The sequence below is a fragment of the Agelaius tricolor genome, unplaced genomic scaffold (assembly GCF_023055355.1).
Source record: "Agelaius tricolor isolate 1412-34295 unplaced genomic scaffold, bAgeTri1.0.p SCAF_24, whole genome shotgun sequence".
Lineage (NCBI taxonomy): Eukaryota > Metazoa > Chordata > Aves > Passeriformes > Icteridae > Agelaius > Agelaius tricolor.
The window spans coordinates 3572382-3588212 of NW_027269284.1; the positions used below are offsets into that span (position 1 = coordinate 3572382).

Consider the following 15831-nt stretch of genomic DNA (forward strand, 5'->3'; position numbering starts at 1 on the left):
TGTGATGAGCACTGAGGGAGCTGAGGAGGCTCAGCCTGGGGGAGCTCAGGGGCACCTTATTGCTCTCTAGAGCTCCCTGACAGGAGGGGCAGGGTGATCCCCACCCTTATTGCTCTCTAGAGCTCCCTGACAGGAGGGGCAGGGTGATCCCCACCCTTATTGCTCTCTACAGCTCCCTGTGACAGGAGGGGCAGCCAGGTGCGGATCAGGCTCTCATCCCAAGAAACCAGCGACAGGACGAGAGGGCGCAGCCTTAAGCTGGAGCAGTGGAGTTCAGGTTGCGCATTAGGAGGAATTTCTTCACATTGGAATGGGCTGCCCAAGGCGGTGGTGGAGTCACTGTCTCTGGAGGTGTTTAAGGAAAGACCGGACGTGGCACCCAGTGCCATAGCGGTGTTCGGTCATGGTTGGACTCGATAATCTCAGAAGTCTTTCCCAACCTGACTGACCGTGAATGAGTTACAAACACGCTCAGTGTGCAGAGCCCGACGCTCCCGCCGCGCCCCTCAGCGCCTTCCCGCCCCTCCGCGGGGGCGGGGCCGTGCGCAGCGCCACGTGACTGGCGGGAAGCCGCGAGGGGCGGGGCGAGGCCGTTCAGGCCCCTCCCTCACGCGGAGTGGGCGGGGTGCGCGGCGGCGCAGGCGCAGTGCGCGCTCCGGCCGGCCCGGCTGTGGGAAGCCGGAAGCGCCGGGCGGTGCGGCCGCCATGGGGCTCTTCGGGAAGACCCCCGAGAAGCCGCCCAAGGAGCTGGTGAGGGGCCGGAGCCGCCGAGCGGGCCCGGGCGGCGGCGGGGCCGGGAGTTTGAGGGGGGAGTGGCGGCAGGGCCGTGTGGCGTTGCTATGGCGTCGGGCGGGGACTGCAGAGGGGCCGGGCTCGGCCTGGCCCTGGCGGAGGCTGCACCCGGGCCGGGACCGGGCCGTGAGACCTCATAGAACCTCCCGGTATCTGAAGGGGCCTGCAGGGAGCCGGGGAGGAGCTGTTTGTGAGGAAGTGGAGTGGCGGGACAAGAGGGAAGGGGCACAAGTTGATAGAGTGGAAATTTACGTTAGATCCTAAGAAGAAATTCCTCCCTTTGAGCGTGGTGAGACACTGGAACAGGTTACCCATGGAAACTGTGGCTGCCCCATCCCTGGAAATGTTCGAAGCCAAACTGGATAAGGCCTTGAGCGACCTGGTCTAGTGGAAGGTGTCCCTGCCCGTGGCAGGGGTGCTTGGAAGGAGCTATATGGTCTGTAAGGCTCCTTTCAACCCCCTAATAAACTGTGTTTTCAGGAACAGCTTTCTGCTGCCACAGTGGAATGAAATAATCAAGACACTGGTAGATTTCACTGTTGCCTTTCATAAGTAGCTATGAATGAGTTAAAAAAAAATCTGCTGTTTGCTGAGAGGAAGATCAAATACATTAGAGGTACTGGAAGAGCAGCAGGGAGAAGAATGACAGGCACACAAGCTGAATGCTCAGACAAGCTGCAGTGTCACAGATGTTCCCTGGTGCTTTGTAGCAGCTGAGTCCCAGGGGAGCAGGCTGTGGCTGTTGCTTGTGGGTGAGAGAACCAAATGAGGAATGTACCTTTGGGAGTGTCCTTCCCTTCCTCCTGTGCCTGTGTCAGAGCACTGTGTGGGCTGGGTCAGTGTGCTGAGCTCCTGAGTGTGGCACAAGAGAGCCCAGGCAGAGCTGGGGCTGGGGGCTGCTGCTCTCAGGGGTGGGTGGCACATCAGGCAGCTGTGGAACCCTCACAGGTGCTCATGCTGCACTCAGGAGTTCTCACCTCCTGCCTGAGGGCCACTCCTGCTCTTTTGCCTTCCCTAACTGGTGAGCTTGCCATGTTTTCCAGTAGCACAGAGCCTATGGGGCATCTTGGAGCTCTTGGAGGATGGTGCCAGCCACCTCGAACCTTCTTTTTGGTGCACAGCAACAGGTCAAGGAGCAGTGGCCATAAAATAAACCACACTTCCACCTTTACATGAGGAAAGGCTTCTTTATGCTGAGGGTGGAGCAGCTGCCCAGGGAGGCTGTGGAGTCTCCCTCTCTGGAGCCATTCCAGACACACCTGGACACGTTCCTGTGTCACCTGCTCTGGGTGACCCTGCCTTGGCAGGGGGCTTGCACTGGCTGATCTCCAGAGATCCCTTCCTAAGCCAGTGTTTCTGTGATTCTTTGCAGAAAACCCTAAAAAGGCAGCATGGGACAGGGGGAGGGAGAGGTGACAAGAGTCCTCTTGCTGTCATGAGCCCTCCCTGGGGCTGCAGGCTGGCATGGTGACTTCACAGGCCTAACACTGATATTGACACACCCATTATTAGTTAAAAATTCCTTTCCTCCTGTACCTAACTGCAGCTTTAGAAGGAAAAAGCAGTAGCTGTTTCTGCATCCTGGCTGGTGTCTGCCAGCAGCTGTGCTCAGATGCAGTCCCTGAGCAGGGCTAGGGGGACCCATCCAAGCACTGCAGGAGGATGGGGAGGAGTTGAGATTTTTGTGATGGCAATGATTTGCCCTCAGTTCTTTTGTCTGCCCCCTCTGTTGATGTGAGATAGTTTATTTATGATCAATACAAGGCAAATATCTTCAGCCCTTGTGAGGAGCTGGTGATACATTTCAGCCTGACTAAAGCTGGGGATTTATTGTACTTTTAATGCCATGTCTGGATCATTTGAACTTGAAAAGTGGATTTTCCTCCAGTGTAGTGTGAGTTGGCTCTTTTCAGCTTGAGTGCTTTGCTGGCTGGCTCTGGCATGATGCAGTGCTGTGAGAGTGATGTTTTTGTTTAGATCAGGAGTGAAGCAGAATTGCTTCATCAGCCTGGAGTTGTGCTCAGGGTGATTATCTCTGCTCAGCTGGACCACAGACTCCCGTTCCAGCATTGCTGCCTTGTGCCATGGTCTGCACCCATGTCCCTGTGTCTGTGTGAGATGGGCAGTGTGACTTCCTTACAGCTCAGCAAATTGCAGTCTCATGTAGCTGGGAGCATGGACCAGCCTGGATAAGAGTCAGTGGTGTTTCCTCCTCCTCTTACACAAAGCAGGAGGGGAGTTGGGAGCCCCAGGGAAGGCATAAACACCCAGCTGTGCCTTTGGGACAGTCATGTCAAACCCCTGGCAGTGCTAGGGATGAGCTGTGAAAGAGTTTCCACAACCAGTCTTGATTTAATGGTGTGTTTGTGCTGGGCTGTGCACCCCAGAGACAGAAGCTGCAGATCCTGCTGTGGTTCATTTGACAGTTGCTGATTGTGCTTGTACATGAAGCTTGTTGTGTGTTGGTTTGTTCTAGAATACAAGCTGTGGAGCAAATCTCTGGCAGGTGTTACATTTGAGACAGGACAATTGGCCAGCCAGAGCTTGTCATGTTTCTCTCAGTCTCTCTTCCCCCTGCTTTTTTCCTCTCATGTAGTCCATACTCAAAAAAGGGACCTTCTTGGCTTTCTGTCAGGGTGAGCAATGACTCTCCAGGATTATCTCTTCTGCTCTGAAGAACAAGAGAGGAGGATGCACTCAGTTCTGGGTTTGGGGTTTTTTGCTTGTAAACACAGAGTTTAACTAAAGGTACAAGAGCTTTCTGAAACCTGTTAGAAACTTCTGCCCCTCTGCAGGGCTTTGGGATGTATGTGGGGGTTTTTAAGCTGATTTTGTGCTTGGGCACTTCAAATGCTGGCTTTTGTCTGCAGTCAAAACACAGTCCTGTTCACCATGACCAAGAGAAAGTCTTTTGAGACTGGTGAAAGTCTAAATCTGTTGCTCTGCTGGGCTTGTGCACCAAAGAGAACTTGCTTTACAAGTTTTCATTGCACAAGTTCTCTTCACTCTGCTTCCTTGGAGGAATGGTCAGGGCAAGTGGAGCTCCTCACCTCCTGGATGAGCCAGAGGATCTGGAACAGAGAGATCTTGGCAAGTGCCAGGAGGGAGCTGCTGAAGGAGTGGCTGTGTTTGAACACCACCAAAGGCAGGGGAAGGGAAGCTGGAGGGCAGAGAGACCTGAGCAAGTGGGAGGAACCCAGAGCAGGAACCTCAAAATGTTGAGCAATGCAAGACTGGGCCAACCATCCCTGCACACAGGGATGTGCAGCCTGGGGCTGGCTGGGCACCAGCTCTGCAGGAAAGGATCTGCTTTCCCATGGATAATAAACGAGTTCCCAGTGCACCTCTGCAGCAATGGGGGCAAACAGGGTGTGTTGGGAAGAGTGGTCACAGTGCTGAGTGCTCAGTCACTGTGCTACTCTGCAGAAGTGTCCCAGTGTGGGCACCCAGCTCAGGAGCGATCTCTGCAAGCTGGGCAAGGGTGGCAGAGGCTGCAGGAGTGTCCCAGTGTGGGCACCCAGCTCAGGAGGGATCTCTGCAAGCTGGGCAAGGGTGGCAGAGGCTGCAGAAATGTCCCAGTGTGGGCACCCAGCTCAGGAGGGATCTCTGCAAGCTGGGCAAGGGTGGCAGAGGCTGCAGAAATGTCCCAGTGTGGGCACCCAGCTCAGGAGGGATCTCTGCAAGCTGGGCAAGGGTGGCAGAGGCTGCAGAAATGTCCCAGTGTGGGCACCCAGCTCAGGAGGGATCTCTGCAAGCTGGGCAAGGGTGGCAGAGGCCATCAGGATGGAGGAGGGCTGGAGCCTGTGGTGCAGGAGGAGTGGCTGTGGGAACTGGGCTCATTTTGACTTGGAGAAGAGAAGCTGAAGGAGCAGGGGTCTGAAGCCCCTCGCTGCCTCTGCTGGGGTTGTAGTCAAGGCACAGACAGGCACCTTTGAGGTGTGTCCAGTGACAGGAGGGGGGCTACACCACAGTTGGCCAGAGGAGAGTTTTGAATTGAACATGAAAGGCCAGGTTGGATGGAGCTCTAAGCAATCTGGTTTAGTGGAAGGTGGAAATAGGTGGTCTTTAAGGTCCCTTCCAACCCAAACCATTCCAGGATTCCATGAGGAAAAGTCTTCCCCACCCAGGAGTAATTTAAGTGCATTTGCTCAGAGTGGCTGTGAAGTCTCTGCCCTCAAACAGTATCAAAACTCAGTGGATGAGACCTGAGCCTGTCTGAGCTCTGAACTTGATCCTGCTTTGAGCAGGGGTTGGCTTGGAGACCTGCTGGGGATCTTCCTGACTGAAATGGGCAGTAGCACTCTTGGGGCTGTCATCTGTGCCAAAGTCTGTCCCTGCTGCTGAAACCCCCTGTGGCAAGTTCCCTGTGTACAGTGACAGGGCTGTGATGTGGGAAGGTAGCCAGGCTGTGAGCATCTGACTCACAAATCACATCCTGGAGTCATTGAAGAGTTTTGGTTGGGAAGGATCTATTAAGGTCCTCCTTAACTCCTTGTCTGAGCATTAAGAGCAGTGCAGGAATTGATGGTATCTCTGCAATGTTTGGGGGTTTTATTATTTGAATAATGAAATATTTTAACATCACTCATAACTTGCAGCTCATGCAATTTGAAGTGCTGCTTTTGATACTGAATGTTTAAGTTACATGAAAGTATAAAAGCATAGTTTTGAAGTTGGAATTTCAAGTAACTCTCACTTTCTCTTTTTAAGGTCAATGAATGGTCCTTGAAGATAAGGAAAGAAATGAGAGTGATTGATAGACAGATCAGAGGTTTGTACTTGTGTCTCATTTTTTGTTTTTACTCTCCTTGTGTGTCTTCAAGGCTTTTTTTTTACTTTAATTGAGGCAGGCTGTGAGATTTAATAACTTGGGGTAGTCTGTCACATCTGGAGTAAAGGAAGATAAATGTGGTCCTGGGGCCAGACTCAGTCTGTGTTACAAAATGATGTCTCTGTGAAGTTATCTTAGGAAAATTTTCAAAAGAACATGAATATTTCATGCTCCAGTAAGACATAATGCTCTTAAATCCCTTTGGATAACTTGTATTAGACTTATTAGCCAGAATTTCACCCACATTGATTTAATGAGTAGTATCAGTATGGTAAATAATTCCACATGTAGACAGTTCCACTGGCATGTACTGGTGTGAAAGTGCACATGCCAAGCAAAAGTACCTTGCTGTCAGCTTGGAAAAATTACAAACAGAAGAGTGGAAGAAAAAAAAAAGTATTTTCTGTGTGTGGGTGTTTTGGTATTAAATAATGAACATTACACTGCTGAATGTGTCTTGAAAAGCAGACAAGTTGCTTAGTATTGCACTGCTGTTAGTTCAGAATTTGTTCTACCTGCCTTCCCTGAGCCTGAAACCAGGTTTGGGCCTAGGTTTTGTTTTCCCCTTATTTCTTATTTCAAATCCCTAGCCTGTCTCTGGGATTTGTCCATGGGAGGATATTTTGTGTCAGCATCTGGTTGCTGGCAGAGCACATCCTGCATTCCCCATCCTTCCCCAGCCCTGTGCCTCTGGAGTGACCTGGCAGGGTTTGTGTCTTGCAGACTTGTAGGAGTTGGTTGGAGAAGGTTGCTTGTGCAGTACAAAGTCTCTTTGTCCTTGTCTCCAGTATGAGGAACAGAGTTTGTGTCTTTCCCAGGAAAACTGATCTACAGGGATGTGAATTCTTTTACTTTCTCCAGGGCACTTTGTGTGGCTGTATCAGGCACAGAGGAGCTGCAACTCTGATCTTAGTAGCAAAATATGTTTTAGAGGCTGCATCTTCCACAGGAGCAGAGTGCCCACGTGCTCACTACTGATGTTTCTGGAAATTTTGGGTTTCTCTTAACCTTTTACATGCCATAATGCTTTTAATGGCCTGCACAGATACTAGGTTACATGGTAGTGTGATATTTTGATGTAGATCTAATAATTAATTAGATTAATCTAATTATTTTAGCAGCTCTAAACCTGTCTGTGTTTCAGAGTCCTACATTCACAGAAATACAGTTCAGCACTAACCACCAACCATCTGCTACACTGATAATTGCCCTTAAAATAAAGTAAATAATATCTTGGTGCCAGGATTTCACATTTTACCAAGGGTCACCTATGGATTGGTTCTGCTGGACACTTCCCAGGCTAGCAGGCTGCTCCTGAAGGATGGCAGCCAAGTGCCACCAAAGGTTTCCTCAGAAGTTCCTCACTGTAGTTGGATTCTGCCATCCTCTCCTGTTTCACCTGAGCCTGACACAGGAAATCCCTGCAATCTCTAAGGAAGGATGCTAAGCTGGAACCTGTCTTAGTTTCCTTGGGGAAAGCTGTGCTGGATGTGTTTGAACAAGGCAACACTAGATCCACCTGGGATGAACTGAGTGGGCTTGGATCACTTGAGCACTTGGCTTGCCCAGTCAGCAGAGTTACTAAAATAGCAGCACACTCTTTGAAACCATCTGTTGTTGGACTCGTGCTGCTGTAGTGATTTCTGTTTGGGGTAGGTTGTTTTTCAGGGCTTGGAAGGTTTGGAGAAATGAAAGGTGTCCTTGTTACTTCAGAATTGAAATTTTTGAGTGGATAGAGTTGGAGTAACACAGTAACTTTGTGTTTTGCTGAGCTGTGAGTCCCTCTTGCAGGTGCTTTGGGCTGCTTTGTGCCTCTTGTGCTTGGTAGTGCTGCAGAGGCACTGGGGAGGTGACTTTGTCTCCCTTGAGGAGTGTAGCTGGCACTGCCCTTCAAAGATGGATTGGCTGTTCCTGCATCCTTGTGCCACTGATCTCACAGCCAGCACTCAATGCCATGAGAGCATTCACTCAGGGACAGCTGTCCTACTCCAGCCTGGCTGCAGGACACAATATTAGGGTTGTTTTCAGCCTGACAGAGTGAGTGTTGTAATTCCTCAGTGCTGCTGGGGTTCTTCTGGTGCTTTCTGTTTCCTGCTGGAGCACTTCAGCTCTTTTTTACCTGGAGCTCAGCTCAGTCCCATGTCTGACACACAAATGTCATCAAGTTTGTGGTGTTTCTGAAAATAATAGTGGGAAAGCAGCAAAGGTATGTTTTTCTGATTATAATCCTACAGCTTTCTGCCAGTCCTTTAAGGTAAACACCTCAGTGAATGATACTGAGAGACTTACTGGTCTTGAGTACAGGATTCATTCACTCCCACCTGAGAAGCTGTGTTGAAGGCTCCAAGTTAGCCTGTGCCAGAAGGAGTGTGTTGGTGCCTTTGTTTTTATAAAAGGGCAGCTTCTGATTCTTCCAGTGTATAACTTTGTCTGGCATAAATCAAGAAGACTCAAAGCTAAATCTGAACAGAGGCTTTCTTTGAAAAAATTGTTCTTGTGGTCATTTCAATCAACTCTTTACAGGAAGGTGAGGAACCCTTACTATCTGAATTCTTTATTTACTTTAGGATAATTTTTCTTATGGACTCTGAGATCCACATTTCATCAGTGACTAATTTATTGCTGAGTCTGGAAAAGAAAGGAAGTTAATATTGTCCCTGCTTACTCTTGCATTTTTTACTCTGGGCTTTTTGGAGTACCTGGCTCCTGCTGTTCACAGCCAGTGTTACCTGGCAGGGCAGAACTGTCAACAGTCACATCAGATTTGCTGGAGAAACCAATGGTATTTAAGAAGGCCTTTTTGGTGTTTAATAGTCCAACCAACTCTTTGCCCATGTTTAGTTCAGTATTCCCACTTAAGCACACTCTTAAAAAAACCTGTTGAACAGAGCTGGATGCCAGGAGAGTTTGAACAGGATGTTTCAAGTTAGATGTATATTTTGTGTATGTGTGTTTGTATCAGGCCAGTTTAACAGTCAGGAAGTTATTTTGAAGTTGTGAGTCAAGTCATCCTCTCAGAGTGCTTTGTTCTTACAGGACCTTTTTTTGCTTTGTAAGCTCTTAGTCAGCTCAGCATCATGGATAATATTCTCAGACAGTCCTTTAGAGTACTCTTGACTGCAAAGGAAATTACAGAGCTGGATGTTCAGTAATGAGAATTTTCCTATTAAGATTTAGCTGAATTAATCAGCTGACATGTAAATCAACCCAGAACAAGGTCCTTGAGTAACAGAAGGAACCTGAAATCAAGCAGAAACAATTCTTTGCATTGGAAACACACCTCAACAAATGACTGATTTCTCTTCTATATCCTTAGGAGTTGATCATTGTTTGCTGTGTTTTTCTGTGCTCCAGATATCCAGAGGGAAGAGGAGAAGGTGAAGAGGTCAATAAAGGATGCTGCCAAAAAGAATCAGAGAGATGTGTGTGTGATCCTGGCCAAGGAGCTGGTCCGCTCTCGGAGGGCTGTAAGCAAACTCTATGCATCCAAAGCTCACATGAACTCAGTTCTCATGGGGATGAAGAACCAGCTTGGTAAGAGCAAATCCTGAGTCCAAGCACTGCTCTGGCAGTAGAAGTGAGGTCTGAGGTTTCCTTATCCAGAACCAAAATCAAATGCAGGCAGAGCTTGAATGTGGGAGCAGCCATGCTCCTGTGGAAAGCAGCTTTTTCCAGTGGGCTTCAGGAGCCTGGGAAGATTCTCCCAGAGCTGTGAGGCTGCTGAAGTTCTACCCCCTAATCCCAGCAGGCACATGCACCCACACTGTCAGAGCAGAGCCTTTGCCACCACCCCATAAACACACACAGCTTTCACACACTGTGAACAGCTCCACCTGCTCTTCCTCGGGTCCACTGGTAGAACACAACACACACAACAGATCAGTTGCTCCAGGAGCTGCTCTCAGATGCTCTGTCCAAGCTGGCCAGATGTCTGGTACCTGCCCCAGATCTCCTTCTCTGCCTGAACTGCTGGTACTTGGTCCTGCAGGCCCCTGAGGTTTGTGTGTTCCCTGATCCACTTCAGTCCTTCCCCAATCTACCTTTGGTCATTCCCCTAAGATTCAGGTATGTTCCTGTATTCCCCTTAAAAGATCCATTGTAAGTTTCCCCCATGTCCAAACATGCTCTTTTCCCCTGCATCCCTGTAGGCAGTAACCCCCTCAGTCTGCAGGATGCTCTAAGGCTGTTTCTCCAGTGCCCTGCCTGGATGGGTGTCCCACCCTGGGCTGTGAAGCAATCAGGGAGCTCCCAGTTTTGGTTTCTTGGGGTTCCTGCCCTCATTGTTCCCCACATCCTTGCTGGTTCCCTGTTTGCTGTGATGAGCTGCTCAGCAGATGATGTAACACCTCTCCTCAGAGCCTGAGGGTTCCAGTGGTGTGAGAATCACATGCTCTGGAACTGAGCTCACAGCAATTGGGAGCACATTCTTAGTGTGCATTTCTAAACAGTTGGAATGCATCCCTAATACCCCTGTGTCCTGGTGGAGCCTGTGTCACTGATCTTGACAGGATCTGTCACAGGAGTAGAATTCTCTTCATCTTGTAGATGGTTGCTTCCCTAGCAAGAGTCTGGGGGCATTTACCAACAACCTGCATGGGGATGGGGCAGCAGTGCTTGATTTCTTAGTGTGGATGAATCCTTTTGCCCTTTGGCTTAACACCCATGTTCTGTAAACCCTCCTTGGTCCTTTGTGTTCCTCCAGAACCAGCAGATTTCCCTTGTTCCTTATCCACATCAGAAATCTGCTATAATATACTTCCTATATGCAGAGTTTTCCATAGCTGGAAACAGTCCAGCCTGTAACAAGCAGAGCAGAAAGCTGTAAAGACAGGAGAAGACTTGGTGGAGATGAACAAGCTGCTGAAATGTCAAAGCATTTCCTCCACCCCAGCATCATCCAAGTAGATTTTAATGCTGGATGAGTGATAAAACAGGAAGTCACACTGTGAACCTTAAGGGTAGTTTTATGATGGTTCAAATGTGGCTCCCCATGCATCTCACTCAGGAAAGGAAGGTAGGACCATCCTTGTAGCTTAAGGTGTCCATTAAAAGGAAAAATTCAAAACAGCCTCCTCCTTATTATCACTGCCAGCATCTTCATCTTCCTGGGAATGTTCTGATACACTTAGATAGGAAATACAGAGGAATCTAAAATTCAGTCTGGGGTTTGTTTGAAAAATGACCACTCAAGGCAAGGTGTCTGTTAGTTTGTTACAAGTGTAGGGCTCTTAAATTACTAAAATAAAAAATAATATGTGCTGTACCTTCATTTTGCTTCATTAAGGAGTGACCATTTTATATACAAACAGGTAAGTTCTCCATGTCCAGGAAGCTGCACAGCTAGATGGCAGAATTCAAACATCTTCAAAGTATCCTTAATTACTGCTTTTTGATCTTGATGTATCAATACATATGAGGAGAGCTTAGAAGTTAGAATAGCCTCTGGAAAGGGTGTTGTTAAATTCAGTTTAAACAAGCTTATTTTTGGCTTGTCTGCATCAGTATTAATGTTGTAGCTTACTCTTTGCTGTGGAACTGTTGCAGCAGAGCTTCTGCCAGGGTTGGTTTCCAGCAGCTGGTGTCAGGCAGGAGATCCCTGGTTCAGCAGTCACTGCAGCTCTGATGCTGAGGGGCTGGGTAGGGGCAACTCTCTCCCTGTCTTTGGTGACCTGGGTGCAGGTGGGTTGAAATCTCTCTGCAGACCACCTGGGCTCCTCATTGTACAGGACATTTATAGCTTTGCTATAAATGTCACTTTTCCAGTGTGGATATAAGTTGGGCTTTTCCAGGAATTTAGTCAAGAGTGAAGAAGTGCAATGCCCATTTAATTTTTAAATTGAAATGCCTAAATGTAAAGAAACTTCCACGTAGGGAGGATATAATTCCTGTGCTTTCAGCAGTGCATGAATTGTTCAAACTGTTCTGTGCCTCTCTCCTTCACAGCTGTCCTCAGAGTAGCAGGTTCATTGCAGAAGAGCACAGAAGTCATGAAAGCTATGCAAAATCTAGTAAAAATCCCAGAAATCCAAGCAACGATGAGGGACTTGTCCAAAGAGATGATGAAGGTAAGGTCTGGCACATAAACCAGACTGGGGTGAACACAATGTGGCTGTTACTGAGCTGTGCAGTCACTTGGGCAGCCCCTTTGTCACAGGGAGCTCAGGACACTCTGACTCCATGGCCAGCCTGATACTGGTGACACAAAGAGTTGAAACTCTAACAGCAAAAAGCTGTTAGACCAACATTCCTAATAACAATTTTGAGCCAAAATTGAGAGCATATGGGGAATTTATTCACCATAGACATGTTCAAAGAAACAACAATTTTCAGGCATTTATATACACTATAACAGCCAAGATTTTTTTAATAGACACTCCTAAAAATCTGCCCAATTTATTGCATCATGGTAGAGGTGTTTTGTTTCCTTTTAATTACTAGCAGAACATCTCATCTGTCTTTGTTTAATGGATAACCTGAGTTTTACCCAGCTAACAGTGCTTTATTAAATGTGCTGTCCTGCTTAGACAATTACTATTGATTAAGTTTTCTGGGGAGTACAAGCCTATGAAGTGGCTCCCTTACTACACCTGCAATGTATAAATCAAGTTTTCTGGGATGTCTCTGACTCCTTAACTCTCTCAAGATACCATTCTTGTTCTATGACATCTAATTAATCTCTAGTTGTATGATAACCACTAAACAATTATTTATTTTGTTCTTCAACTATAGATTCTCTAAGGGGTCTAGGTCCATAGAATTCCTTTCTGCAGGTGCAGTGAGGTAATTTCTCAGGGTTTTCTACTGACACTTAGCCAATACAGATCTAAACCAATACCAGCCAAAATAATGCAATCAAACACTCCTTAACTAATTAAGTTTATTACAAAATTTTTAAAGAATCACAAAACTCCTGGCTAATTCAGATATAACGCACTGTCAGTGGTTTAAAGCATCCAGCTCAGTGTCTCCATGTGATGGGAGTGCTCTGATTTGAAAGCATACATAATTCTCTATTATGACTATTACATTTTCAACTACCAAAGTTGTTTTGCTTTTCCCTTTCTTACCACTCTAGACTGTTTAGTTCAAATAAATTTATTTCTAAATAATTTCATCATTGTGCACCAGCATGGTTTGACCATATGTAGGTTGAAGGGCCTGCAAAGGAATGTTTTGGGTTAGGGTTAGGGTTAAATGCAGGGTCAAATGCAGATTAAAAAATGCAGGGTCAAATGCAGATAAAAAAACCAAGCTGTGTCAAAGAGCAGTTTTACAGTGTGCTACACAATTCATGCTGCATGACTGAAACCCTTGTATTTCACATGCCTGGAGCAGGCTGGGGTCTTGGTTTAGGTGTGCAACAACAATAAATAACCATGGAATCATGGAATGGTTTGGGTTGGAAAGGATCTTAAAGATCATGTAATTCCAGCCCCCCTGCCATGGACAGGGACATCTGCCACTGGACCAGGTTGCTCAGAGCCCCATCTGACCTGGCTGGGAACACTCCCAGGAACTGGGCATCCACAGCTTCTCTGGGGAACCTGTTCCAGCTCACAGGGAAGAATTTCTTCCTAATGTCTAATTTAAATCTCTCCTCTTTTGGTTTAAATAACTTGAGGTTTTCCAAGTGAGAACAGGTGCCTTTAATCCTCAGTTTTCTTCCTGCTTTTCCTCTGCAGTTGTAGAGATGTGTGCTCATGTTACATGCCTGGATAGGCATAACCCCATCTCCCAAGTAGAAATGAGTTTTCTTACTCTGCTGTTTCCAAGGGTATCATAGGCTGCCTTGTTTTTTTCTGCTAGGCTGGAATTATAGAGGAAATGCTGGAAGACACCTTTGAAGGCCTGGAGGATCAGGAGGAGATGGAGGAGGAAGCTGAAGCAGAAATTGACAAAATCCTTTTTGAAATTACAGCTGGTGAGTTTGTGGGCACTGCTGAGAGCCAGGTCCCTGCTCTGTGGCATCTCCTCCTTTGGTGGTGGGCAGAGAGCTCTGACAAGCTGATTTCTCAGGGAATACTGGCTGGTGGGGCTCAGTGGGGCTCAGCAGGGCAGAACTAAGATCCCTCAGCTGCTCTCTGTGCAGTTTTGTAATTGAGGTTCTTACAGATCTGTGTTTGGCTATGCAGTGAATCCTCTTACCAAGGTGAAACTTAACATGATTGGCTAGGTATTGTTATTAATGAAACCAGAAACTCTGCTGCACTGCCTTGAGTCATAGGCTGTGTTGTGAGTCCTGGCAGTAACATGCTGTGTCTTGTTTGGGGGAAAAAAACCCAAAACAAACACAAAAACCCTCTTAAAGCCAAAACCACAACTTCTGCCTTCCAGCTCATGAAGTAATAATGATTTACTGGTTCAGTTATTTGATTTGGAGAATGCTTAGAATGCTCCTTTCACCTGGATTGCTTGTGATGTGGTGTGACAAAAACAAGCAGCAGCTGCAGCACGCTGCAAGTGCAGGGCCCACCCTGCTGGCACCTTGTGCTCAGTGCCTGGCACATTGCCCTGTTCTTTCTCTCACCCTCATTTGCTTTTTCCATCCTGTTTCCCTGCCTCCTCCCGAGCAGGCAGGGGGAGCTCGCGGCAAGCAGCAGGGCTTGTGGGGAGCTGGGAGCCTCCTCCCAGAGGGGAAGGAGCAGAGGCTGAGCTGGCAGGTCAGGGCTGCTGGGCAGCCAGCACCCCCCTGGGCTGGCCCTGGCCCAGCTCAGGGCTCTGACCTCCGTGGGAAATGACCGGTTGGGTTGTTTTAGATGTCCCCAAAAGCCACTAATCAAATGAAGACCTGACAGTCACTAATGAGCCTGTTTGTTGTTGCAGGGGCCTTGGGTAAAGCACCCAGTAAAGTCACAGATGCTCTGCCAGAGCCTGAGCCCATGGGGGCAGCAGCTGCTGCCGTGGATGAGGAGGAGGACATCGAGGCCATGCAGTCACGGTTGGCCACCCTGAGGAGCTAGGGCCAGGATGGATGTGGACAGTTGGCTTGATTTTATTCTGTCCTACCTTCAAAATGCAAAACTTTATGTATTCTCACTTATGTAATATATATATATTTTTTTTTTCTTCCTGAGGATTCTTTCCTCCAAGACACTACTGTAATATACTTCTTCCAGTTTCCTGTTCAGCCCATGTTTCCTGTGGTGACATGGCAAGGGTGGTGTAATGTTATGTATTTTTAGACATAAAGTCCTGAAATATATTCTCATCTTCAAGCAGCATTTCTCTCTAACAGGCACTTTGGCTTAATCTGCTACCAAAAACCTCCACCACTGTCAGATTTGTGTTTTCCTGAATCAATACAAATTTTATTAAAGCTGCTTCTAACAGTCACTCCTATGGCAGCAGTTTAGTTTGCATCACTTTGGCCTCTTTCACAAACCTTAACACCTGCCTTTTAGTTTTATTACACCTTTCTTCAGCACATTTAGGGCCTTCACTGCTTTGTTAAAGAGAAGTTGGCAGTTTGTTCCAGCTCTGTATGGTCACAGGAGAGCCTGGCTTAGCCAAGGCTGTGGCACAGGGAGGGCAGGGCAGGTGGCAGCAGTGGGAGGGGACCCTGACTCACCAGGCTGCTGGCAAAGCTGCCCATGGCAGTGCCAAGACGTCTCTGCTGCTCCAAGAGCACATTTCAGGATCACAGGAGAGCTGTGTCTCCTCCCAAGGAAAAGCTTCAGGCAAAATGGATGTCATGGCTCACAAAAGGCTGTTTGGAAACCAAAAATCTCTGACCCAAACTTGTCACTGCCACAGCACCTCCCCAACAAAGGCCAGAGCTCTTCATTTTAAGGAAGCCAAGTCTCTAAATAATTGTACCCTAACTGCAAGGGTAGAAAAACACACAAGGCACACAGAGAGCTGGATGGAGTCCAACACCTCCCAGTTTCAGCCATAAAAGCATGGGAAGGGCCAAGCACTGTTCACCTTTGTGCTGGGGGAGGCAAAGTATCCCCAGTGCTTCAGGGCTCTGCAATTCAAGTGTTCATCTCCACCCCAAATGCAACAAAAACAGGCAAGAGGGACAGCTTGTTTTTTGTGGTCTTAAAAAAAACAGAAAGGACACATCAGAAACAAAGTGGGTGAGAGCTGCAATAAAACAAGACTGAACAACAGCACCATGGTAAGAGCTCAAAATGCAGTTTCAACAATGAGTCTAAGGTCAGTGTGACTCAGCTCCTGTACTCCAGCTGCCCACAAATACTGCAGCT

The 15831-nt window shown here is 47.7% G+C and overlaps 1 protein-coding gene across 1 annotated transcript; it reads left to right on the plus strand.

Moving 5' to 3' along the window:
- The first annotated feature begins 593 nt into the window (after window positions 1-593).
- Window positions 594-14956, plus strand: CHMP3 (charged multivesicular body protein 3). The gene is made up of 6 exons (XM_071447388.1): window positions 594-750; window positions 5503-5563; window positions 8978-9157; window positions 11567-11688; window positions 13430-13544; window positions 14447-14956. Exons 1-6 carry the CDS (start codon window positions 706-708, stop codon window positions 14581-14583), a joined length of 660 nt encoding a protein of 219 aa, XP_071303489.1. The 5' UTR covers window positions 594-705; the 3' UTR covers window positions 14584-14956.
- Window positions 14957-15831: the final 875 nt, after the last annotated feature.